The following is a 24,650-nucleotide window of genomic DNA, read 5'->3' on the forward strand; positions in this document are numbered from 1 at the left end:
TCCTGCCCTTTGGGCAGGGGGCTGGACTCGATGATCTCCCGAGGTCCCTTCCAGCCCTGATGTCTATGAAATGTCTATGAAATCTATATGACATCTATTACAGAAATACAGTCTATGGCACTCACTATCCTGGACATTCCATTACTGACCTCAGAGTAGGGATATTTAACCTAACTTTAAAAGCAAACTTGAATGTGAAACTATGGAACAAGAAATCATCTACAGGCTGGATTGTGTTAAGTATAGTCTCAACAGGGACTGTGGATTCTGTTTCACTACCTGGACTAGCTTTTATATTCCTATGTTCTTCAATGGGTTAACTTCCTTCTTTGTCCTTATTGACCCTTGAACCAGTCAGCTGCCCCTTTGAGGCCCACTCCAGGGGTGTTCTCCCACCTCCATCCCCAAGGCCCTCTGCTATCTGCTGCTTGACTACTAAGAATATACTTGAGATGCTCTAAAGGTCATCTCTCTGACCTATGGTGCCTAAGCTTTTCCAGCTTCACCTAAGTCTTTCCAGCTCTTAATTGAGGGGATTTTTCTAACTAGAATCAGAGCCTTGTCTAGTCATGCCTCAGACATAAGATTACTAATCCAGTATCCTAAAGATATTGTCTCTCCCTTAATTTCCCCCCTGTGAGAAATGTCCTTCCCGAAATACCGTAAAGAGCCAGGGATCATTCTTGCTACTGGCCTTTTCTTTTAAAATGTAATTTCATCATTGTCTGGAAGAGCTTGGCTTCTATGCCTCTGACTACTTCTATAATGGCTAATTTGACTGGTCGTTAAGCATACTCATGCCAGATATAGATTTTTCAGGAATTTCTTCTTTCAGCCGTGAACAGTAACTTAACCATTGGCCTGCTAAACACTCCTTTCCAAAATAGAAAACATAAAAATTACTTTCCTATCAAATGCTTCAATTCATCTGTATATTGAGGGGATGCCGTCATCATTGACGCAATTCATAGAGACATAATATTGATAAGGTTAGATACAGCTTCATGGTACATATCTGTAAAGAGTATACTTTCCATATCAGTAAAACAAGCCAAGAAAACATGCATGACGTTCCATGAGTACTTCAAAAAAGTGTGTTTTGTGAGAGACCTATTCAACCCACATTTACCTCCTTTCATTACTGCTTTCTCCCCCATCCTTGTATTTAAATTATTTCAATTTAGGACCTTTGTCTTTTGCAAGTCCATACGTAACACCTGAAGAAATAGGCGGTTGCTTAGGAAAGCTTCTGCACTACCCCCTGCTGTCTTCTGCCTATCATTAATAGCTAGTCTTCTCTGTATCATCCATAATTAGGTTGCTCTCTGCATTCAGTAAAGGGACTTGCACTTTCCCTGGTTTCCTTTTTCCTCCTTACTTGTAATTTTTTTTCTTTATGTCCCTCATGAGTATTTGTGCTTTGGCCTTCCTGCCTTTTCTGTCTGCATACCTGTGGAATAATTTTATACTTTTCTCTAGTAGCATGGGTACATTTCCACCGTTTGTAAGATTCTTTTTTGAGTTTCCACTCACCAAAGGGTTTGCTGTTAAACCAGACAGGTTTCTTATTGTGCTGCCTATAGTTTATTCGCATCAAAATAACCTGCTCTTGTGCCTTTCCTATGGACTCTCAAGGTACAAGCACTTTTCTTAGACTCCTTTTCCCATGTGAGTGCCTTGCCTTGGATTCTGCCTGCTAGTTCCAGAGTTTGTTAAAATTCTTCTGTTATGAAGTCCAGTAGGGCTTACCAGTTGTAACTCTAGCAGAGAAATGGGCCCTTATTTCTTTCAAGACTGGCTTCTGCTACTACACAAGCAACTACTCACAACTAATTTTACAAGTCTTCTCACAAAATGCAAAGAATATCCAAGCAGCATGAAGGACTCAAGCTGCTGAGTAGAAGTAGCCCAGAAGAACTGTACTATGATTGCACAAAGCTCTTCTCTTTATTTAAACTGATCTTTCCCTTTTTAGTGCTCTTCTTCTTTCTCTTCTGGTTTGTATTTATGGAGAACTTTAAGGAACACGCATTTAAGGTGCTTAGGCCTTGAAACTTCTTCTCAAATTTTGATGAGTGTGATGCTGTGAGTGTGCTCCCACTCCATGGTCTGGGCCCCTGACTCACCTGCCATGACTTGATGGAATTGCAACTGAAAGGAGGGGTTCAGTGGTGTTCCTCCCCCCGACTTGCAGAAGGGATACTCACTGGCTCGCCACGGTTGCCTCTTCTACACCCCTTCCACTTGCCAACTGAGTGGGTCTCTGTGTCACCGCACCAGCTCCTGGCTTTGTCTCATCAAATGCCACGAGAAGCCTCTGCCGCCTTGGCCACTTTCAGGACCGTAGGCTTGGAAGTTCAGCCTGCCTGCCCGCCCCTCTGCCTCCTTGGTCCACCTCCGTCCATACGCCAGCTCTGGATCTGAGGTGGCTACCTCAGAGCCAGGGTAGATAAGGTTGGTTGCATCTCCTGTGGGGAACTGCTGACCACGGGTGTCTATCCTAGGGGCTGAGGTTGGTGAAGACTCAGCTGGGCTCCTTCTCTTGACCTTGCCCGTTCATGGTGAGGCAGAGTTGTCAGGGACGTCTGTCCTGCCTCCTGGCTTCCCCCTTGCACCTGGCTTACGCCAGGGTTTTTAAATCTCCTGCAGTGGCGGTCTCAGCTGATTTCATCAGCTGGCCACCGCCCAGCTTGATTGACAGCCTCTTGAAAAGGTGGCGGAGTGCTGGCTCGCGTAGCTCCTTCTCTAATCCAGTCTGCCTCCTGGGTAAGTTTTCTGTGGCTCTGGGGTCCCTGGAACCTTGTCTGGGAGCATTGGGGTCTGTCCTTGGTGCTTCTGGCCCCTGAGGGTGTACCTGCCACCACAACGAGTCATTGAAAGATTTGTATGTTGACAAAACAAATATTATTGTCACTGTTTTCCTTAACAGTTCAACCCTTACCTCTGTAAATTCTTAATATAGTAAGTTTTTTTTATTTTATATGGGTCTTAAAGGAGACTGGGATTTAAAGTATAAAAAAAATCTAAAATCTAAAATACTATATTTTAATACTTTATCAAATCAAATCAAATTAATCTTTAAGTATTTAGACTCCAAATTTTAGAATACCTCAATATTCTTGAAAATGTATAAAGTATGCAATATTTTTGTGTTTTCCTTTGAACATCCCCTTTACATAATAAAAATCATTTGCCAGTTTCCCTTCTGATTTCTATGCAAGAAGGAGCATAGACCACACGTGGCGGGGGGGGCAAGTGCCCCCTGAGATTGGCCGCTGCCAGCTTCTGTGGGTGGTCGCTGCTCACCACCCATCCCCCATTGCTGTCAACACTTCTGCTGTGTCTGTGGGTGGTTCTTGCTTGCTGACACCAATGCTGGCGTCTGCGGACAGTCCCCGCTCACTGTCATGGTGCTCCCCATGGTCTCAGGAGGCACCAGATGTTCATGACAAGGACACAATGTCCAGAAAAACCATAAATGTGAAGCTAGCAGTGAGGAATGTAGTTCCAAACTAGGCATTGTGCCCAGTAGGGGTGTGCTCTGTAATACATTTCCTAGTACTTTTTAGCTAAATTGTGCTGGTGACAGTCACCTCTAATGATTTGTCTCTCATTACTACTGTTTTTGACAAGGTGGTAGCCTAGTTGGCAAATTCATCAATGAGAAACACAATTTGTTTCTATGGAAAGAAACCTTTAGGCTATTGGGCAAATAAAATTAGAAAACTCTTTTTATATGAATCTATTATGAATTTAAACCTTACTGTGGTTTTAAAATTTGTACTCAGAAAAAAACAAGTCAGTTCAGGTAAAACAGTAAGTTAAGGTTAAAATGTCAGCTGCCTCCTGAATATGGAAGTATTTCTATGCACATGGTCTATTTTAATGATAACATAGGTTTCTCTTGTATCCAGTGAAGTGGAGTAAAAGAAAGATGAGTATTACTGAGGCCTCATCTACATGTTACACTTTAAAGCATGATTAACTGGTGTGATAAAAAGAAATAAGGTACAAAATTCTTCTACAAAATATGCATAATAACTTTGTAGTTGCTTTCTCATGTTATTACGTGTATGTGTGGCCAGGAGCCCCTGTGGCTGATTGGAGCTCCCAGTTGGGTTGACCCATGTACATCCTGGGGCCTGGTAGCTGATAAGTCTCCCAGCTGTGGGCAAGAAGGCATGATGCAATCTGATTTGTGGTCCCACAATTGTGCCTCCTGCCATGTACTTGTGGCATGGCAGGATATGTATTTGTGTGGATTGTGCATGAGATCCCATTGTGCCTTACCTGCGCTTCTAGAGGGTCCCTTAGTTGCCAATGTAGAATATTGGTGTGAACTTTGACATACTTTCATATAAGGAATATCTGATTTACATCAATTTTATATCATGAATCTTGGTCTGTATAGCCAACCTTTACTTCTAAGGTAGAAAAACATCTAAAAAATTCATTATTCATCCTGCTACAAAACTGAGTTCCCCCGATATAAAAAATAAATCTGACTAAACTGTATAGCCAACTTAAAATAACCTCTGGAATAAGGTGCGAGGAATTGGAAGATTATTTTACAGATCTTCAAAGTGGAGGGATATACAAACCAGTAGCCTGGAAGGTACGCTTAGAGAATGGACCAAATAGAAGAGGAGTTGATTTCCTTATAGCTACTTTGCTATTCCGAGTAAATGATCCTACTTACAGTCTGAATTCAAAGAGTTTTTTTTTTCTAGCCTTCATTTGAAGGATCAGGGCTCCTGGAAGAAATTAATTTAACCATGTGATGAGATTTGAGAGAGAGATTCCAAAGTGTTTAATAGTTGGAGATCCTAATACTGGCATTAATTGGTATAGCTATGCTGAATTTGGTTCAGCTTACAATTTGCAGCTAATGAAAATCTTTCACACAATTATGATACTTTTAACCATCTAATTTGGTCTTGATACCTTAGAACTGAATAAATATGGTAGTGTAAGTATAACTAAGATGAGATTCCCCCATTTAACATGGGGAGAGCCCCTCATTTTAGATTCAAGTATGAGGGCTCAGGGGATGGGTGGGGAGGTGCTGCCGTGGCTTGGGCTTCAGCCCCTGCCTGCCCCTCCCTCCCCTGCTGTTTCTACACCCTCCCCCAAAAGTACAGGTAGCAGGGGCAGAGTGGGAACTGGGTGTGAGCAGGGTTGCCAGGGAGCAAGCATAAGCAGGGGGCAAGCTGCTTGACTTTTTTCCTCCCCCCACTGGTTGCCCCCCTGCAGTAGTTAGGGGAATGAATTGAAGATGAGATTCCCCCACTAGTTAGATGTTGTATATGGAATAATTTTTCCATGAATAAAATCTGATTACTGGGGTGTCGTTTTGAATTCAGGGTCATCTTAAATTTGAGTAAATCCAGTAGTATACATCACACTTTAAGTGGTAAGGTTACATTAGTTCCACTCTACCTTTATACTAATGTAGAAGTGGACAAGCAAAACATTTGCATCAATTCAACTGACATGCTTCCAATTATAAGCCTTCCTTTAAAACTCGATATTGTTGCAGCTGTCCACAGCTTCAGATTACAAGTACTACTATGACATTTGAAAGTAGGTCCTGAAAGAACATTCAGGAAATTCAACAAATGTGCATAGCTTCGTAAATAGTAATTTGATTCTAGGAAAAAAGAATGGGGATATTTTAGTTTATCTCTAGATTTCCAGTAAGTGTGGTTCCTACATTATTACAATTAAGGGAGAGTGGTATCAAGTTAAAACTGTTCTCTCTGGAATGCCTCATGTCATAATTTTAAAATTCCTATACACTTCTGTATGTTGCTTTATAGTTCTGTATGTATTGCCTTGTATTACTGGTTGGGTCTAATTTCATTTTATTTAATGGTGCATAGCAACATAAATTTACTAAATTTGTTAAAATAGTGTTTTTCCTATCTACAATCTCATCTTTATTTTATGTACTTAAAGATGATAATGAAGTAAGTACAGCAAAAAATAAAATACTTTAGGAATGAACACAAAATTTAAATCCAATAAAAAGTAAAGCAGCATGGAAATGAAAGCTCTTCTTCCTGTGTACACAGAAAAGAAGACATCCATTGCATCACAGATCAGTTGTTGACTCATAGAAGATGCATAAAAAAGCCAAAACCCGCTCAAACAAGTCCCACCCCCCAAAGTCTATATATACTGAAAACAGATGCTTTATATTTGTTTTAATTTAGGAGTTGATGGGTGCATCTACATGAGACATGCGCAGAAGACTAATTCTACTTCGCATTAGCACAGTGAGCAAAACCTGTGCTGATGCACAATAATAGGCTAATGCGTATTAATATCATTAAAAAACATTAATTTGCACTAATGTTCATTCGTGCTAATTACAGTACATTAAGTTAGTACCTATCATTACAGATGCTAGACTTTGACACATTTATGAATGTGTAGCTGCATCCCATTACTATTGCATTTGTTGCATTCTATTTTAACAGAATCTCAGTTAAAAGGAATGTAGTTTATGGTCCTGAAATCCTGACTCTTCTACCTGGTATTAAAATAAGATATACTGTTTAGGACAAAGGTTAAAAAAAAAAAATGTGTATTTCTTGCTCAGTATCCATACTTCCTGTAGGAAAATGCCTTAATAAACGGTTGTAACACAATTTCTGTGATGCTGTAGTATCTCAAAATTCTTAATTTTTATCTTTCATTAATAAAAGCAGAAGTATAGAATGCTGATAATATACAGCTTCTCAAATTCAGCTTTTACAAATTTGTTTAATCTTTCATTTGGAACTTGAATAAGAAGTAATATACTTATCTGAATCTAATTTCATCCAGTTGATATTTCTGAGCAACAGGGAGGCGAGCAGGATATTATTTGCTAATATGGTTTACAGGTTGTGGATTCTCTTGAATTCTTTCCTGGTCTTAGATTATCACGTAAAAGCAATAATTTGATATATTTTTCAAACTTCAGCTGGACAGCCATTCATAATTGCTCATCTTTCTGTTGGTTCCAGTTGTTTCTAGATTTTAATTGCAGTTCATTTATAGAACTGCAACACAGGAGTTTCTTTGACTTGAACACGGTGAATTGAATTGATTCAGCTATTTTCCTCAAGCTTTTGCTTCGAAACCAAACATTATAAAATCTTAAGTGTAAAAAATATTTTATATCACTTTGTCTATGGAGTTTTTAGATTGTCTGGGCTGATCTACATCTTGGCTTTCATGTACTTATTTTTGTTTCCCATATGTCGTTTTTATCTTGTCATACACTGAAAATAAAACTGATCTACTACAAAAAATACTAAGTATTTGTATTGGACGATTCCATCAAATGTCTTTGGCCAAAAAGCTCTAATTAGGACTATGATTTAATCAGCGATGTAATGTAACTTTATCATTATCTCCTTATACTGTCTTAATAATGATCTAGGTATTTGTATAAATTGGCAAGTGGAATCATTCAACAGAGGGAAGCAGAATTAGATGTCACTGTTTAATGGAAATACGTGATTAAAGTATTTGACATCCATGTTTTATGCAGATTCTGGTAAATTAAATCATTTATAATTATGCTATAAATTATGACAGATCCCTTTTCCAATAGTAAAATGTGGAACACAAGGAGCAAGAGAGGCTTTCAGTAATGCCCTTTTAGCTTTGAAATATACTGAAAACTAAGAAATACTGCAGCATAATTTTTCATGTTATCTGTTGTAGGTAGCTTGTATGCAGCTCATCAATGCTCTTGTTACATCTCCTGATGATTTGGATTTCAGGCTTCACATCAGAAATGAATTTATGCGCTGCGGATTGAAAGACATATTGCCGGCAAGTGTCCTGTTTTTAGCATTAAAGTTTCAATTATTTGGCTACCTGAGTTGGGGGAGGGAAGAAGTATATAAAATGCTTTATAGAATAATGTGTCATTTGAATGTGTGAGGTTTACCATTTCTCAAAGATGATTAAAAAAAATAAAGAATAGTGTGTTAAATCCTCTCTTCTGTTAGCTGAATGATATAGAATAGAATGTTATGTAGATACTAGCCTTTTTCCTGCTTTATTTGTTTTATTAAATATTTAAGATAGAATAATTATTATAATGGTAATGTTACCATAAAAAACATCTAGGGAAGTTACTCAAAATGGATGATTCTTGCATGTGCAATTACAAGTTTTGTTATACCATCCTACTATCTTTTTCTTTGCAGCAACTGAAATGTATAAAAAGTGATGCCCTGGATATTCAATTGAAAGTGTTCAATGAGCACAAAGAAGAAGACATGATTGAGTTCTCTCATCGTTTAGAAGATATTAGATCTGAACTAGAATATCCTTTTAGGAGTAGAGAATAAAATATGCACAAATAGTACTATACCGTAGAACAGAATCTTGGTTGTCAAATTTTATGTAAGAAAAATATTTTTTTCGTCTTTCATTCGGACTATTGACTTAAGTGTTTTCTTTACTGTAACTGAACAGTAAATTTCATTTTATTACAATTTTTATGGACCCAAGTATTTCTGCATTCTAAACTTTAAATAAGAGTTCCTGTTTTCTTCTCCTTAACCTTTTTACTGAAGTAAATGATGTTTACAACACAGTATGGAACACAGTTAAGGACACCAAGGCCGAAGGATATTTTCTTTCTATTCTTCAGCATCTTCTGTTGATACGAAATGACTATTTTATACGGTATGTGAAAGTTCTGGTAAATAATAACTCCTGGATTTAGTTAAGCCATCCTGAATAGTAGAATATTGCTTCAGTGAAAATTGTCCGACCAAATCAAAATAAAATATCAGGTTATATGTGTGCTTATTGCACCAAAGTTATAATGCTGTCCAAATAACATTCATAGTTTCTCAAGATTACATGAAGAGGAATAAGTTTAAACAAGAAACTGCTTTTACAATTTGTTTTTCTGTTAGTACGCAATCCTGTTTTATTCTGAAGCTCTGTCCATGTTGAGATCTGAATTGTGTTCAACTGCCCATGTTGCCTATAATGCATTATCAATACAAAATATATAGTTCCTTTGCTTGCTGATCATGTAAATCATGCTACAAATATAGTTCAAATAATAGGGATAGTAATAGTGATGCAACCTGGAATCTACAAGTCCTGATGCACATTGGATTGATTACATTGGTATGGTTCCACTGAGCATCTCATTCAGGCATTCACAAATTAATTTTTTAGTATTTTTTTTTTAATCCTCTCTCAAACTGAGTAGCAATTAACATTTGTATTAAGGCTGCCAAAATACTTCTTTGTGGTTTAAAAACCTTGAGGACCTTTAAATACATTTGTTTACAGCAAATTTTTGGAGTTGAGAAGGCACCTGGGTGAAACAAAAGCCTTTTCTTTCTTCAGTTTTAGCTGAGTTACAAACTTGTGAAAATATCTGTTTTCCTTCCTTCACTTGTATTATTCAGAGAGAAATATGAATATTCTGAAGAGCTAAGCCTCTGCCAAATCTAAAACAGCCTATCCAGAATGGTTGAAGAGGGAGGTAAATCAAGCAGCTCTGTCCCTCTGCTCCCTCTATCTACTGCATTCCATGGTGGCCCATTACCCTGCTCTAGGAGGATGTATGAAGTGTAGAAAGAGCCAAGATTTTTATTTTCCAGGGCATGGCTTAGTATACATCTTATTTCTGTAATTGGTGTTCATTTGTTATATGCCCGGAAAGTTTTAGTCTTCCTTAGAGTGAAAATTTGGAGATAAAGCTTTTGTTGTTTCCAAGATGCTGAAATAACACTACCATGCCATGCCACTCATAAATACAAGAAGAAATGCATCTTTTTTTATATTTTTAGCCTTTGGATGGTGCATAATAAATTAGATATGGACTGGTAATTGAAGGATAAGGATAAAATATGCAACGGTTGCATCATTCCATGAACATCGTTCTTCAAATATAGCATAGTTTCCCTGATACTATATTAAACAATGTTTACATAATGTTGAAAAGAATATCTCATGCCCGGTTTTTGACCTGATAACTTTTTTTTTTCTTTCCTTATTTGTATCCATAGTCTTTCCTATTCTGTGCTTCCTTGTGCCCAAACAACAGGGAGGTAAAGGGTGCTATGTACTCAATACTCCTTAATTCCTTTCAACTGCATGCTTAGAAATAGGAACTTGGAATCTCTCTTTGTGAGCAGTGAAGCTCCATATAAATGTGGTGGAGCTCAGAGGAGTATAGAAGACATTCATGGCCTTTCTTCACTGCATTCAAGTGTCATGTCCAGATCACAGTGGACAATTTTACTGCAGTGTTTGAAAACAACATATAGCCAGAGATGCTAAATGCAGTGAAATGGTCCATTTATCTCAATGATGCATAGACCACCTGGTATATCTCTTAGTGCTGCTCTTAGTCTCTAGAACACCTTTGCAGCCTGGTGAAGAAAAATGAGCTCCTTATTACAAGTAGCAGGTCAAGAGACTGGTATTCAAGCCCCATGTGTGGAGTCGGGTCACCTGACTGTCAACCTTTTTGAACAAGGTAGATAAAAAATGTCCCTCCTTTGGCTCTATGGGCTTTTGCCTATGTTTGCTCTACTGTTCATGGAGCCTTTTATTATGCATTCTGATCCTGCAAGTCTGCTGTGAGGTGACCTAGGACTTGCTTCTAATAACACTGATAGCATCTGCATGGCTGAACCTTTTGGTAAAAGACTTCAAGATGCTACTGATGATTTCAGACTTGCTAATGTATGGATCTTGTATCTTGCAGACTGAATGCTGGATGGCTTTTCTTGCATAAAGAGCAAGAATGTTCCTTCAAATTTAGAGGCATTCATGACCATATTGTGAATTATTTCACTAGACATAAATACTTGGCAAAATGGGTCAGGTGTTTGACTGCTTCTGGGTAAAGAACACTAACCTGGTCAAGTCTACTATACCAGAGATGTTAGACCAGATGTGCCAACCTGTAGCATGAGTGCCACAAGTAGCACAGGCAGCCACTGTATATAGCATGCAACAGATTGGGGAGGGGCAGATGGCAGAGCAGGAGGACAGGCAGAGGTCACAGAATAAGGTTCAGAAAACATAATGGTAGACCAGGCAGAGAAAAGGGAACAAAATGGCATTCAGAGTGCAGGGCTAATTTGGCATGCCTGCCAAAAAAGTTGGCACCCACTGTATTAGACTATCTCCTGGTCCTCAAGCATATTGACCTTTCTATCAGCTCAGTTGAGATGCTTCTGGCATTACTTGTTGAACCCCTGCTATTTGAGAGATGGTATGACTTTAGCAAGGCTTTTGATATGGCCTCCCACAACATCCTCTTAAGTAAGCTAAGGAAGTATAGGTTGGATGGACTGTAAAGTGGATAGAAAACTGGCTGGATCATTGAGCTCAGAGGATAATAGTCAATGTCTCAATGTCTAGTTGGTGGCTGGTATCAAGTGGAGTGCCCCAGGGGTTGGTTCTACGGTCAGTTTTGTTCAATATTTTCATTGATTACGTGGAAGACGGCATAGAGTACCCTCAGTAAGATTGCAGATGACACCAAGCTAGGAGGAGAAGTGGATGTGCTTGAGGGTAGGGCTAGGATTCAGAGAGACCTTGACAAATTGGGGGATTGGATTAAAGACATCTCATGAGGTTCAATAAGAAGTGCAAAGTCCTGCACATAGGATGGAGCAATCCCATGCACCGCTACAGGCTGGAGATTGACTGGCTAAGCAGCAGCTCTGCAGAAAAGGACCTGAGGCTAACAGTGCACAGTAAGCTGAATATGAGTTAAGTGTGCCCTTGTTGCAAAGAAGGTTAACCGCATACTGAGCTGCATTAATAGGAATGTTGCCAGTAGATCAAGGGAAGTGATTCTTCCCCTTTATTTGGCCCTGGTGAGGCCACATGTGGAGTACTGAGTTCAGTTTTGGGTCCCCTCACTACAGAAAGGATGTGGATAAATTGGAGAGAGTCCAGCCGAGGGAAACATACATGGTTAGGGGGTGGGAGCAGATGACTTCTGAGGAGAGGCTGAGAGAACTGGGCTTACTTAGCCTGGAGAAGAGAAGACTGAGTGGGAATTAAATAGCAGCCTTCAACTACCTGAAGGGTGGTTCTGAAGAAGATGGAGCTAGACTGTTCTCAGTGCTGGCAGATAGCAGAACAAGGAGTAATGGTCTCACGTTGCAGCAAGGAAAGTTTAGGTTAGATATTGGGAAAAACTTTCTCACTAGTTAGTAAAATAGTGGAACAGGTTACCCACAGAGGTTGTGGATCCTCCATCCTTGGATGCTTATAAAACCCAGCTAGACAAAGCCTTGGCTGAAATGATCTAGTTGGGGGTTGTCCTTTGAGCAGGAGGTTGGAATAGATGACCTTCTGAGGTGTCTTCCAACTCTAATTTTCAATGATTCTGTGTGTTTTCTTAATTGAAAGCCCCCAAGTTTAAGCGTTTGTTTTAGGTCTTTTCGTAAGTAAAGGATGAAATTCTTACAATTGGAATCTAATTTGATCTTCATGGTCTTGATGAGAGCACTGTTTGAATCCAAAGTAACAAGTTCTATTCTGTTTCTATCCATGAAAATGGCTTTCTCATGGTGAGCAAGGTGAGTGGGTAAGACTGAAGCATACCTTAGGGTCCTCCCTACACTGCCTTTTACTTAAAGTAACTTGTCTCTAGTGCCTGAAGTGATCACTGACTCTTTAATTTAAGGCTGTAGATCAACTTGCTGGTGTTCTTAAAGCCTCATTACATGCAGAGACTTTGCTGCAGTTACTGGACATAGAGCATTAGTCTGTTACTTTTATAGAGAAAGATATTTGCAAAATTTCCTTTGCTCTGTTTCTGTATAACACAGCAGTATTAGCCTAGAGATTATCAAAATGGATTGTGTCCTGTGTAACACTATACAGTAAGTACACTAAGGAGGACTTGCTATCAGTGATGAAGAGGCATTACCCCAGAGCCTAAGCTGGCTTCATAACATTCCTGTATAACATTTCAAGAAGTAATATCTTCAGGGCATGTGTTGGAGCTCTATTCATATCTTTTATGAAGCAGTATGCTCTTCTGAAAGTCTTTAGGACAGATGTCATCACCGGAGTCAGTATGAGGGAACGATAGGAGAAACTGCCCTGACCACCAATTGGAATCAGGGACGAAAGAGTGTTTAACCCCCGTCTCCAACCAAACAAAAAAACCAGGTGCCACTGTGGTTGGCATCTGTGTACTTGCATTTGCATTCAGTCACAGACTGGAAGTCATTGCGTCCACTTTGCCTAGAGAGCCTGGCCATGCCCTTACAGTGCTAGATGCCATATGTGGCAGAGTCAGTTTTATAACTGATCTTTACTTTGGGACACTTTAAGAGTGACCTTTTGGTGTGAAGTCACTTTTAAGTCACCTAGGAGTTAGCAACAGTATGTGGACAGCTGCTCTTGAGAACTGTTATCAGTAACTAGGTTTCCTTAGATGTATTTTTCACGTACAGATATACATGCCATCATTTCCCGTCTTTCTTGAAGTGAATACAATAGGGCTCTGTGGTTGAGAGGAAATTGAGGAGGAGAAAGTGCTTGCTGCCAAAAGGGAGCATGAGGACAGGAAAGACTAAGGCTTGCTTTTTGGATCTTGTTAAGCAAAAAAGTCTAACAAGGTGTGAGAAACACCCCATTAGTGTGTATGTGCATCTGTGGATAAAACAGCTTGCTTTTTAATTTCTTAGATGCAACTTTGTTTTCTGAGACGTCCTTGATTACTTTAGGATGCTTATTACTGAAACTTAATACGTTTTGCTGATTTTGCACAATGTATTAAAACACCCTTATTATTTCCATAGTTAAAATTAATGTTTAATAAATTACCTTTTGGCTTACCAGGGGAAACTAAGACCATTATATGCTAGCCCCCGATTCATCTATAATATTCTTGAATATCAGGATGTTCTCAGGATGCTATCGTTATTACAGTCTTGTGATGAGGGAAGTACAGTCAGAGGAGAACATTTGGTTTAAGGGAATAAGAATTGGAAGTGATATTAAGTGATAACATAAGAATCTCTAGTTCTTACTATTATACTAGTATACTATTATTCTACACTAATATCTAGTAATAGCAATGGGCCGTATATAATGTTTTTTGGCATTATTTGTACTGTTTTACAAGATTTAGCAATTTTGCAACATTTAACATTTTGTTTCAGCTATATCTGTGAAATTATTAAAGTTACAAGTCCTTTATCAGCAGAATCAAGTAAGTTTACATTATGGAGCATTTTCAACTATGAGGCATAATGATATATAATGCTATTTAAATGAGGACTGTGAGAATGTAGGCATTTGAGTTGTAGAGTGCAGAATACAGAATTATATACAGAATAATTATATAGAAACATTGTTTTCTGACAGTTAGATGATCCTGTTCTCTGTAACCTGTTGTGCATGCATTCCTGCTTAATGAACAGTCCAGTACATGTTACGGCACCAGAGGTGGAAAACTTGTGCTTAGGGCTCCGGAGAAAACACCTGCTCTCTTCATTATTTCCTTTCTTGGCATCTTAAATGTTCACAAAAGTCTTTGTTTTATAAGGCCTCATCTAGAAATTCCACGTGGCAAACTGCAAAAAATGTTTGCCCTTGAACATATAATACATCTATGAGCTGAGTCACTTGAAATGCTTTGGACAATTTTGAATAGTTTTTATTTAACAATAACATAAGTATGAACAAACAAGTGAAAAAAGTTGTAAAAATGATTTCCATCTTTATATTTAGACCGCAATATTTCAAATTAATTGAAGAATGCATCTCCCAGATAGTATTGCATCGAAGTGGAACGGACCCAGATTTCACATATCGTAAAAGATTAGATGTAAATTTCAGTCACTTAATAGGTAAGTATTGGTTTAAGAAACACTTACTGTTATGCGTTTTTTGTTTTAAAAAACAAAAATTTTAAACGTTACATAATCTTATGGACCTTATAATTTTGATTTTTAGATACTTGTGTAGATAAAGCAAAACTAGAAGAATTTGAAGAGAGAGCTTCAGAACTGTCCAAGAAAGTAAGTAACTTTGAAGTTCTGTAATCATGATAGGTTTCTTTATGAAAATAGTCTCTTAAAATGTAAAAACTAACAGCACATTTTAGCATATTTAATAATGAGGAAAAAAAGCAATAGAAAGCAGAGAACTTAGCACAAAATCACTTAGGCTGCAAAAAAGTGCTTTACCAAGCAAAGCAGTACATTAGTTTGACCCATCTCTGCAGCGTGTGTGTAGATCGAGTGTTTCAGCAGGGCTTCTTGAAGCTTTTATCTGATAGCTGTTTCAATCAGCTATTACATAAAAGTGCCAAAAAAAAGTCCTGGTAAAGCTCCTGATCTCTACAGACATTGGGGTGGGGATGCCTTTTCTGGGTGTGTGGTGGGCTTAGTGCAGGTGTGTGTGTAATTTAAAGTAAAAAACTGGTTTTTTTTGTTGGTTGTTTGTAGTTTTTTGTTTGAATTTTTTAACATGTATAAGCAGCCTTACTGCCTTCGGGTTCTAATAAGTACATTTTGTATTAAATTTTAAACAGCAGGTCTGTTTTGTAGAATACAAGTTGGCATCAGGGATCCGGGTTTTCCGATTCCCACTGAAAAACAAATTTCCCCCTTTACTGGAACCAAATGCAGATTTCTCATTTTAGAGTAGAATCCCATAGATTTTGAAGTTTTGAAAAGAGCTTTCTGCAGGCTGGCAGAGTTCCAAGCTGCAAGGGGCTGGGAGAGAGCAGGAGGAGGGCCACAGGCAGGGGGCACCCTGAAAAGCAGTTCCTGTAGGTAAGTGGTGGGAGGAGGTGGAGATTGAGGCCCCCAAGGGGAGGGAGGGAGTTGGGCAGTGCTGGGGCTGGGGCTGCCCAGCTGCAGGGTCCATAGTGCTTGGGACCCAGAGCTCCAATATGTAGCTGTAGGGCCTCAGCAAGGCGCTGGACAGGGCCATGGGTAGCTTGTCCAGGGAGTGGGGAATTGGGGTTGGGCTGGCTCCTCACCGCTGTGCACACTCCCAGGGGGTAGGTTGGACCTGTGCCCCACCAGATCTGTGAGTGGGGTGGGGGCGAGCTATCCACTGTGGGCTTGGGCTCCCACTCTGCTGCCCTCCTCTGGGGTCTCTGCAGCCCAGCAGATGCTACCTGGTACTACAGGGCCATGTGAGAATGTGGCTTGGTGCTGCAACCTCTGTGCTGCCCTGGCAATGTGTCCCCTGTGCACATGGCAGTCATGAGAGGCACAGTCCTGCACCACCGCCTCTGGTGCTGCCACGCATAGAAGGGACGTTTTGCCAAAACAGTGTGGAGCTTGCAGCAGCAAGCAGCTTCCATGAACCCACCCACAGCAGGCAGCCCATGTCTCCCCTTGCCCCGTGCACAAATGTGGGCATCACAGGTCTCCTCCCTCCCCCCCCCCCCCCGAGAGCATGCAGTGACAGGGAGCCAGACCTCTTGCGTGAACCTGCAGAGGCAGCATGGGAGGAGAGCCAGGCTCTGCAGTGCTGCAGCAGCTGTTGTGTTGTGTTGTGTTGTGGGCAGGGGACTGAGGACCTGGGTCCCTGGTCCCGTAGCCCTGGCAGCTGGGGACACCCTCCCGAAGGGCTAGGGGGAGCAGGGGGATGTGGGTGGCAGAGCCAAGGGGGCTGTGGTGGTGGGGGGGAGTGAGGGGCAGCAGGAGGGAGAGGGGGGGCCTCTCACTTTACCTAATTTTTAGATTCAAAGAAGTAACCTGCAATCCACATTTTTCTGTGATCAAAATGAAACACTACTAAGAGAGAGATTCATAGTTGTTTCATTTGAATCATGGAAACATGGATTTGGGGTTATTTTTTAATTTGAAAATTGATTTTTTTTAAATCAGGGGAAACCAGGATCCCTGGTTATCAGTAGTTAGAAGTTCAGGCTAAAGTCAACTTTTGACTTAGTAGACTGTTATGAATGGAAGACAGAAGATTCTGTCCTTATCAGAATTGTATCCGTATTTTCCAAACTAAACTTCTGTTGTCCAGTCCTGCTAATGTATCTCTCAAAACAGTTCTGGTTTTGGTGTGTTGCATTTGCAGAGTGACTTTTTGAAAACCATTTTATTTTTTAGAAAATCTTGTTGAGTAAGTACTTGTATAATCAGGGTGAATTCTGTTTTATGTCTGGACATAATGTTTCCTACATTGATTTAGCAGCTGGTAGTATTATACGTTTAGACAGTCAAACATATAAATTCATTAAACTCGCTTAAAATTCTGGTTTACTGATTTTTCTTAAAATATTTTTCTTTGGATCTGATGTATTCAGTACATCTCTAATCCCAGGCAATTATTTTTTAGTTAAGATACTGCTGGGTGAGGGATTTGAGTGAAATGTCTTTAGAATAGATAGGTTTCTTTTCAGGCAAGTCCATTAGCAGGTTGAGTGCTGCATTTTATCTTTTATATATCCAAGTAGGACCCTATAGCTAAAATCAGTTGCATATGAACATCTGAGGTTTTTAGTCCTAAATTTTTTTAGCTCAATTAGAAGTCCTACATAGGTCTAACATATCTTCAGTGCTCTCAGCTAAGATTGTTCTGGTTCAAAGACTTTTGTTAGAGAGAGAAGTTTGAAACAAACGTTTGCACTTTTAATGGACATATTAAAATCTATGGGGATCTTTACAAATGCTCTGCGATGGAGGCGGGGGCAGTGCTTTTCATTAGAGTGGCTCTGAGAGCCAGTGAACATCCAGCACATGTATAAGTGTCCTATAGATCCACTTTGCTATAAAAACAGGTTTTCAACCTTTTTTAACAAGTGTACCCCTTCTGTTTCAGAGTTTCAGCTCATGTACCCCTTTATATTTATTTCTTATTTTTAAGGGGTGGTGGAGAGGGGCAGATCGGGGCCTCCATGGTGAGAGAGGAAGCAGAGCTGTGGTGGAGGCTAGGGCAGGTGGTGCACAGCCGGGGCAGAGTATGGGACTGAGCTGCAAGTGGCTCGTCTGGGAGGCGGGGGGACAGGGGACAGCTCCTGCCGCTGCATGCACCCCAGAAGGGAATGGGGGTGTGTGCACCCTGATCTGTGTGGGGCGAGGGCAGGCTGCTGCTGTGGGATGGAGCTGGGGCTGTGCATTTTCTTCCTGGCAGGGGGTTAAGCTGGGTTGCGCTCAGCGTGGGCAATGGTGGTGCTGGGAGGGAGCTACGGGAGGGGCTGCAGTCACCCCAAAATTCACCATAGCCTCTCAAACCCCCCCTTCCCTGTGCTGCTGTTACCTGCCCTGGCCCAGCCCCCACCAGGAAGAGCCTGGTGCTGCCCTGGCCCGCCCACGCTGTTTGCACAAATCTGGGGGCACACACCCTCATGCCCTCCCAGGGTTCACGCAGCAGTGGGAGCCACCTCCCTTCTGCATGTGGCTCAGTCCCATGCAGAGGCAGAGCTGTGCAGTGCCTGCCTCTTTCCCAGCCCTAGCTCCACTCCCTCCCCCACCTCTGGGGCCTCAATCTGCCCACCCATCATGCCCCTTCCCTCAGAGCAGACTTACCAGCCAGACCCGGCTGCTCTCCATGCTGCTGGGCTGTGCTATTGGCTGCCTGTGTTTATTGGCCACATTATAAACCACATCAGTTCTGTGTACCCCCATGACCTTTACAAGGACATGTAGGGGTATGTGTATCCCCAGTTGACAACCACTACTATAACAAATGGATTTTAGACACGGGCATTGTGAACGTAGTCTAACAGAAGTGTAGGGCACTACTTAATGGAACTCTTCTTGGAAGATGTTTGATTAAATTTGTATAGTTCATTCTTTCTTCTTGGTTCTAACAATAGCTATGTTTTTTTTGCCTGAAGATTAAAGCATTGAAGAAGCAATTTAATGAGAGGTTTTGGTGTCTTGTTCAAAGAAGATGTAAAATCTGTTTTGTACAGGTGTAACCAACTACATTTAATCGTAGTAGTATGCCAGCAAAATGTTTTTTTTTAGATTAATAGTAGTCTTGATGTATAGTTACTCATTCAGTGATAATAAGCACAACTCTGACTATTGGTGCATTAAAACTCAAATCAAAATTTGCGCTTCCAAATTGAGTATAAATGCCACCACAATTTATATTAACTTTTTTCTCAAAAATTGTTATACTGTTCAGTTAGCTTTCAAATGCTTAATATTGATCAAGATGACCATTTCAATGTGGAATGTCTTTAATGGTAGAACTAAGATTTTTCTTAGTGATAGAATTTAGTTCTTAAAGAAGCTAGTTCACTGTAACCTATGGTGAAAATTTAGAGTGCTTTGTGGGCTCTTCAGTAACTGTATACATTATTAGAATGAGACGCCTTCTTCACTGGAAGGCTATTTCATGCTTAATGCACGCTGAGGTGTGAATATATGTACATTTGCAGCACTTTGAAAAGGGGAACACTTTAGGAGGTAGTAGTTGTGTGAATGAGCTGAGAACAATTAAAACAGCAACACTGCTCTCTGTATAACACTGCTCATTCATCCAGGTTTAACTTTGGACCAGTTTTGCTATATTTGCCTAATTTTTGGCTCCTTCACACCCAACAGTTAATTTATAATAGCATTTGATACATTCCCCTTTTGAAAGAGTTGTAAATGTATGTATGTCCACACCGTAAGAGGTGTGGGGAACACTAGTTACGTTGTAGATTCCTACCCTTGCTTACTGTGATTTAAAATTTCTGTGTCAAGGAAGAATCACTTGATTTTAGTTTTCTGTCAAATTGAGCTTTTAATGTTGTTAATAGAATATAAGGTTGAAGGCTGAAATATAATGTTGAAGGCTGAAATTAAACATACAAGTGAATATTAGAATGTTATGAAGGAACCGAGTAATTTTTTGTAATATCGACTATGTTCTCATTTTTATTACAGTTTGAAAAAGAGTTTATAGTTCATCAGGAGACCCAGTCCCTGCTGCAGAAAAAAGAAGAAAAAATCAATGAGCTTGAAGCAGCATTACAAGCTTTTAAGTCCCTGGTAAAAGATGATTTTAGATGAATTTATATGCTATTATTAGTGAAATAAACGTCTTCCAGACATCAGTAGAGTTTGTCAGGTTTTTAAAAAAACAAATGATTATCAGATCATTATTCTTGCTCCCTCTGCCTTTCTGTGTGTCTGTGTGAAAAGAATTGTAGTGTGACATTAATTAGTTGTATGAGTTCCCAGTTGATCTTTTTTGTGACTAGGCTTTTGTTAATTAAACTAGTTCCTTACATTTCATTTAGATTTTGCTTTCAGTGTCACATATTTCCTAAGTAATTAACCACAAAGGGTAATAAGTCTTCTACTCTTAGATTTGGCATTCATCACTGATTCTTATCCGACTACAGGAAATTATTCTTTATGCAATTTATTTTGCTGAAGCTGCAACCATGGGTATCCTGCAGTGAAAGATAACTTCCAGCTGAATGAGAACATTTTCTGATAATTTTTCAATTTCTAAAAGTAAACATTTTAAAACATGACAAAAAAGGAAGAAATACAGATTCTAAAGACGATACTTTCCATGCAACTGCTGCACGTTTTATATTTGGATAGTATGACCAAAGGATTTTTGCCTGTATTACTGCTGGTAGTGAAAGGAATAGAATCTAAAGGTGTGGAAGCAGAGATCCTTGAATAAGATATACACTAAGGAAGATGATAAAATAATTTTTGACCACGCCTTTAGTCAAATAGATCTTAAGCTTGTGTAATCTTAATTTAGAAATTGGTTCATCTGTATGTCTTATTCTGTAAAAAATATGTAATTCATGTTTGCTAAACGTCAGTAGGCAGTATTAAGGAGCAAAGTGCTTACAGAGCTGAACATAATCTCTTTGAAGAATAAGTAAATCTCTGAACTCCTTTCTCTTAAAAAAAATACTCATCTTTTTTCAGTGATAAAACTTCAGTATCCATGCCTTAAAGTACTACTACTTTTCATATGAATTTGGCAGAACTGACAGAATATTCACTTTTGATAGTGATGAGATTCTCTCCCACATATTCTTTGTGGGTTTTCTTTTTGTTTTTTATTGGTTTAAGTAGTTTAACATCCCCAATAGGGTTCATGAGTGTATGTGTGCATGGATGTAGCTTACACACTACAGCCATGGTCATAATGGTCACTTTTATGGAACAGTTTGGAAAAGAGATTTATATTTTGAATAATGTAATTGTTTTGGTTTATTGCAACATTTAATTTTTGTGATTGAACTCATTTTTAGGACATGAGTATTTAGGACACATTCTGAAAAGGACTATAGGTCCCCAGGCTCCAAAATTTGCTACTTATCATGGTTAGCTCTGGGTGCAGTCAAGCCTGTTTTTCTTATTTTATTGAGTTTCCTGTTTCTTCATAGTTATTTCTCTAAAAATTTTAAAACTCCAATGAATTCATTTGATGCCTGGTAGTTAGTGAAGAACATGTGACCCTTTCAATTTAAAGGAATAAAGCAGTTACATATGATTAATGTTATGGTGGAACTTATGTAACAATTGCATTTAAAAGGGTTGTCTTACCTTTTGCTAAACAGTTCATTCATACATTAAACAAATGGGCAGTAACCCAGGAAACTTCATCATCAAGTCAACAAAGTAGGTCTTAACGATAGCTAAAATATTATATTTTTGATGTTTATGCTATTTTCAGTCTGTTTATTATATAGTATTTTAAAGACTAACAACTAGAACAAAATGATGAAACAGGCTTATCTCAGATTTATACAACTACTAAAGAGGCTGTGTCTGCATGCACCCTTGGTGCCTTGTATATATTGAACTAGTAGTTTTTTTAATAAATTAAAAAGAAAAAAGTAGCTCAACAGTAATAGTGTTGTCTAACTGTACTTGACTGACCACTATATACTGTAGTTGTGATGTTAACCTTTTTTTTCTCTTATTGTGTTCAGTCCCTTTTTTTCTTTCCTACAACAGTGTTGAATTCCTGAGTAATCTTTAATGTATGCCTTTTGTCTGCTCTCATCTGTCCTACTGGTCAGTGTTTTTGCATTTCAGATGGTCACTTTTTCTCACCCAATGCACTTTAATATATTTTTTACCCTGTTACAAATTTGCAAGCTGCAGCAGAAGCATTAGCACTGTGTGACTGAAGAGAATAGGGTGATAATGCACTGATTTGATTTACGCTTTGTTGGTGGTCTGGAAACTTATCTGTACAACCATTAAAGTGACCTTTTTATTTAAAAAGAAAGCTTAACTATTATTTCAAAACTTTTTTTTGTGATGTAGGTGTTAAGTAAATCTCAGAGACAACTAGTCCTATTGCAAGGGGGGGCATCCTTGATTTTTTGGGAATAGTTCTTAGCTGTAGTAACAGCTTGAAGATTGGTTTTGGTTTGCTCAGGAAAACTAACAGCATTGGTTTTGGTTTGCTACAAACATTGGCTATTCTAAAAAAAAAATCCATTAATATGCAGTGTGAACAACTCTTAGGAACTGTAAATAGGTATGGATACCCTGGAGTAGATACAAGCTCACAAATAAAAATCATCTCCAGCTAATTTTACTGGGCATGATGCAATGTAAAGTGTTCTCATTATGAGAGGGAGACCTTGTCAGTTTCAATAAAATTCACATTTCAGTATTTTTACAGTGATGTTTTCCTAGTTGTATTAATTTGTGGATAGGAATTTTCTGGTACTCAGTTTGAAAAAATGAATATGAACAAGTTTTTCTTCCCTCCCAGTATGGCTCCTTACCACCTGGATCAGCTGTTCCTTTTTCACCATCATCACAAGGAGGCAACTCTGTTCCATCAGTTGCTACATCATCTCATCAGTTACCACCACCACCACCACCTCCACCCCTACCTTTTAATGGAGCTATGTTACCACCACCACCACCTCTGCCACCATCAATTTTGAATGGCCCAGGAGTCCCTCTGTCTTTTGTTGCCCCTCCTCCCCCTCCTCCACTGGGCTTTCCTGGAGGACATTTGTCTCCGCCACCACATAATTTGCCCTTTGGATTGAAGCCTAAAAAAGAATTCAAACCTGAGATCAGTATGAAAAGGCTCAATTGGTCCAAGGTAAATATTTCATGCAGAAAAATAGACATCATATTTAATTGACTTGGCTGGATGAATGAGTTGTAAAAAAAGGAATGTCAAATTAATGAAAATATAATGAATTAATCTCCTTTTCAAGCTGTACATGACATTAGCTTTTCTTTTCTCCTCACTCTTACCTTTTCTGTCCCCATAGGCATTTCTACTCCTTTCAGTCTTTTCATCCTGTAACTTGGTGGCATTTTATAAAAATATTTAATATGCTTTACTCTTGTTTTCTCTTTTGAAACCTACAATTTATAGAATCATAGGGATGTGGGCTGATAAGATCTTTGAATGAATATATCTATTATGTACTGGTGCACTAAGGCAGGATGAAGTATACTTAGCCTGTAAGTCCATTTATTTTAGGAAGGATAAAATATAAATGTATAGGAGGGATAGGAAGTAAAAAGGTATGTGTAACTGCATAACAGATCAAGGTATAGCTGAAAAATCTAGACTCAAATGTTAGGGACAGATGTTCAAAAAGCCAGAGCCTGGATTGATTCAACCTTTGCAGGTTAGTTTAACCTGCCTAGTTTGAACCAATTTGTAACAGGACAGATGTTCTGAATGTGTGTTCTGTTACAGGTTTAAACCAGTTTCTGATCATTTAAACCGGTTTATGTGTAATGTCTGCCCCTAGCCAAGAGGAACATACTGTGTTTAATTTACATATGTATAGAGCAGTAGTGGCAGATTTGCCTCAAGTTAAGCTCTTCTCTCTCTCTCTCTTCCCTCTCCCAAGTGCTGCTCTAACCAGCTGGATTCCTCAGGCATATCTGAGAGTTTGTACCCTCAAAATAGAGGCAGGAAGGCTTGAGCAGCCAGTGTCAGAGTACTGTAGTGGCAGGATGCTGCTGCCAGGAAGGTATTACTACTGAGAGCCATTTGTTCCTCTCATTTCTCCTAACAACATGAATAAGGCTCTCTACATAATCTTCTTTGACTTTTTGAAAACTTTTGACTCTGTCAGCTGAGAAGTGTGTTGTGGAGGATCCTTCTGTGAAGTACAGCTATCCGCCAAAATTTGTCACTATTCTCTGCCTGCTCCATGACAGCATGTGAGTGGTGGTTCTCAGTAATGGGTCTATCACCCATTTTGAGGCTAAAATGGGAGTTAAGCAAGGCTGCGTCATCACTCCAACACTCTTCTTGGTATTCCTTGTCCTGATGCCACATCTGACAACCAACAAGCTTCTAGCTGGAGTGGAGCCAAACTACCAAATGGATGGTAAGCTGTTTAACTTTGGCCAATTCTGAGCCATAACCAAGACCAGCCCAACCTCAATCATTGAGCTCCAGTATGCTGCTGATGCTCTAGTTCATGCTCACTCAGAAGCAGACTTTCAGGCAATGGTTACTGAGGCATACAAGGAAATGGGAGTGGTGCTTACCATTCAGAAGACTAAGGTCCTCCACCAAGAAGCTCCTAATGAACAGTACACAGCTTTGATAATTCAGATCCACGGTGAGACTCTGGAAATGTTGAATATTTCCTATACCTCGAAGCTGCCTGTTGCAGAAAGTTGACCCCAACGATGTAATCCAGCATCGCCTCAAATGTGCAAGTGCAGCCTTTGGATGCCTGAAGA

At 39.4% G+C, this 24,650-nt stretch overlaps 1 protein-coding gene across 3 annotated transcripts in view; it reads left to right on the forward strand.

Annotated features, from left to right (window-relative positions):
- DIAPH3 (diaphanous related formin 3) overlaps positions 1-24,650 on the forward strand; it is a 452,799-nt gene that overhangs the window by 74,301 nt on the left and 353,848 nt on the right. For all 3 annotated transcript variants that reach the window (XM_019529821.1, XM_019529822.1, XM_019529823.1), the window contains 7 exons: positions 7,720-7,830; positions 8,211-8,329; positions 8,578-8,694; positions 14,746-14,864; positions 14,971-15,035; positions 19,872-19,976; positions 22,693-23,034. In XM_019529821.1, coding sequence (XP_019385366.1) covers positions 7,720-7,830; positions 8,211-8,329; positions 8,578-8,694; positions 14,746-14,864; positions 14,971-15,035; positions 19,872-19,976; positions 22,693-23,034 — 978 coding nt within the window. The remainder of the gene's footprint in view (positions 1-7,719; positions 7,831-8,210; positions 8,330-8,577; positions 8,695-14,745; positions 14,865-14,970; positions 15,036-19,871; positions 19,977-22,692; positions 23,035-24,650) is intronic.

The sequence above is a fragment of the Crocodylus porosus genome, unplaced genomic scaffold, assembly GCF_001723895.1.
Source record: "Crocodylus porosus isolate Cpor-Errol unplaced genomic scaffold, CroPor_comp1, whole genome shotgun sequence".
In the NCBI taxonomy this organism is placed as follows: Eukaryota; Metazoa; Chordata; order Crocodylia; family Crocodylidae; genus Crocodylus; species Crocodylus porosus.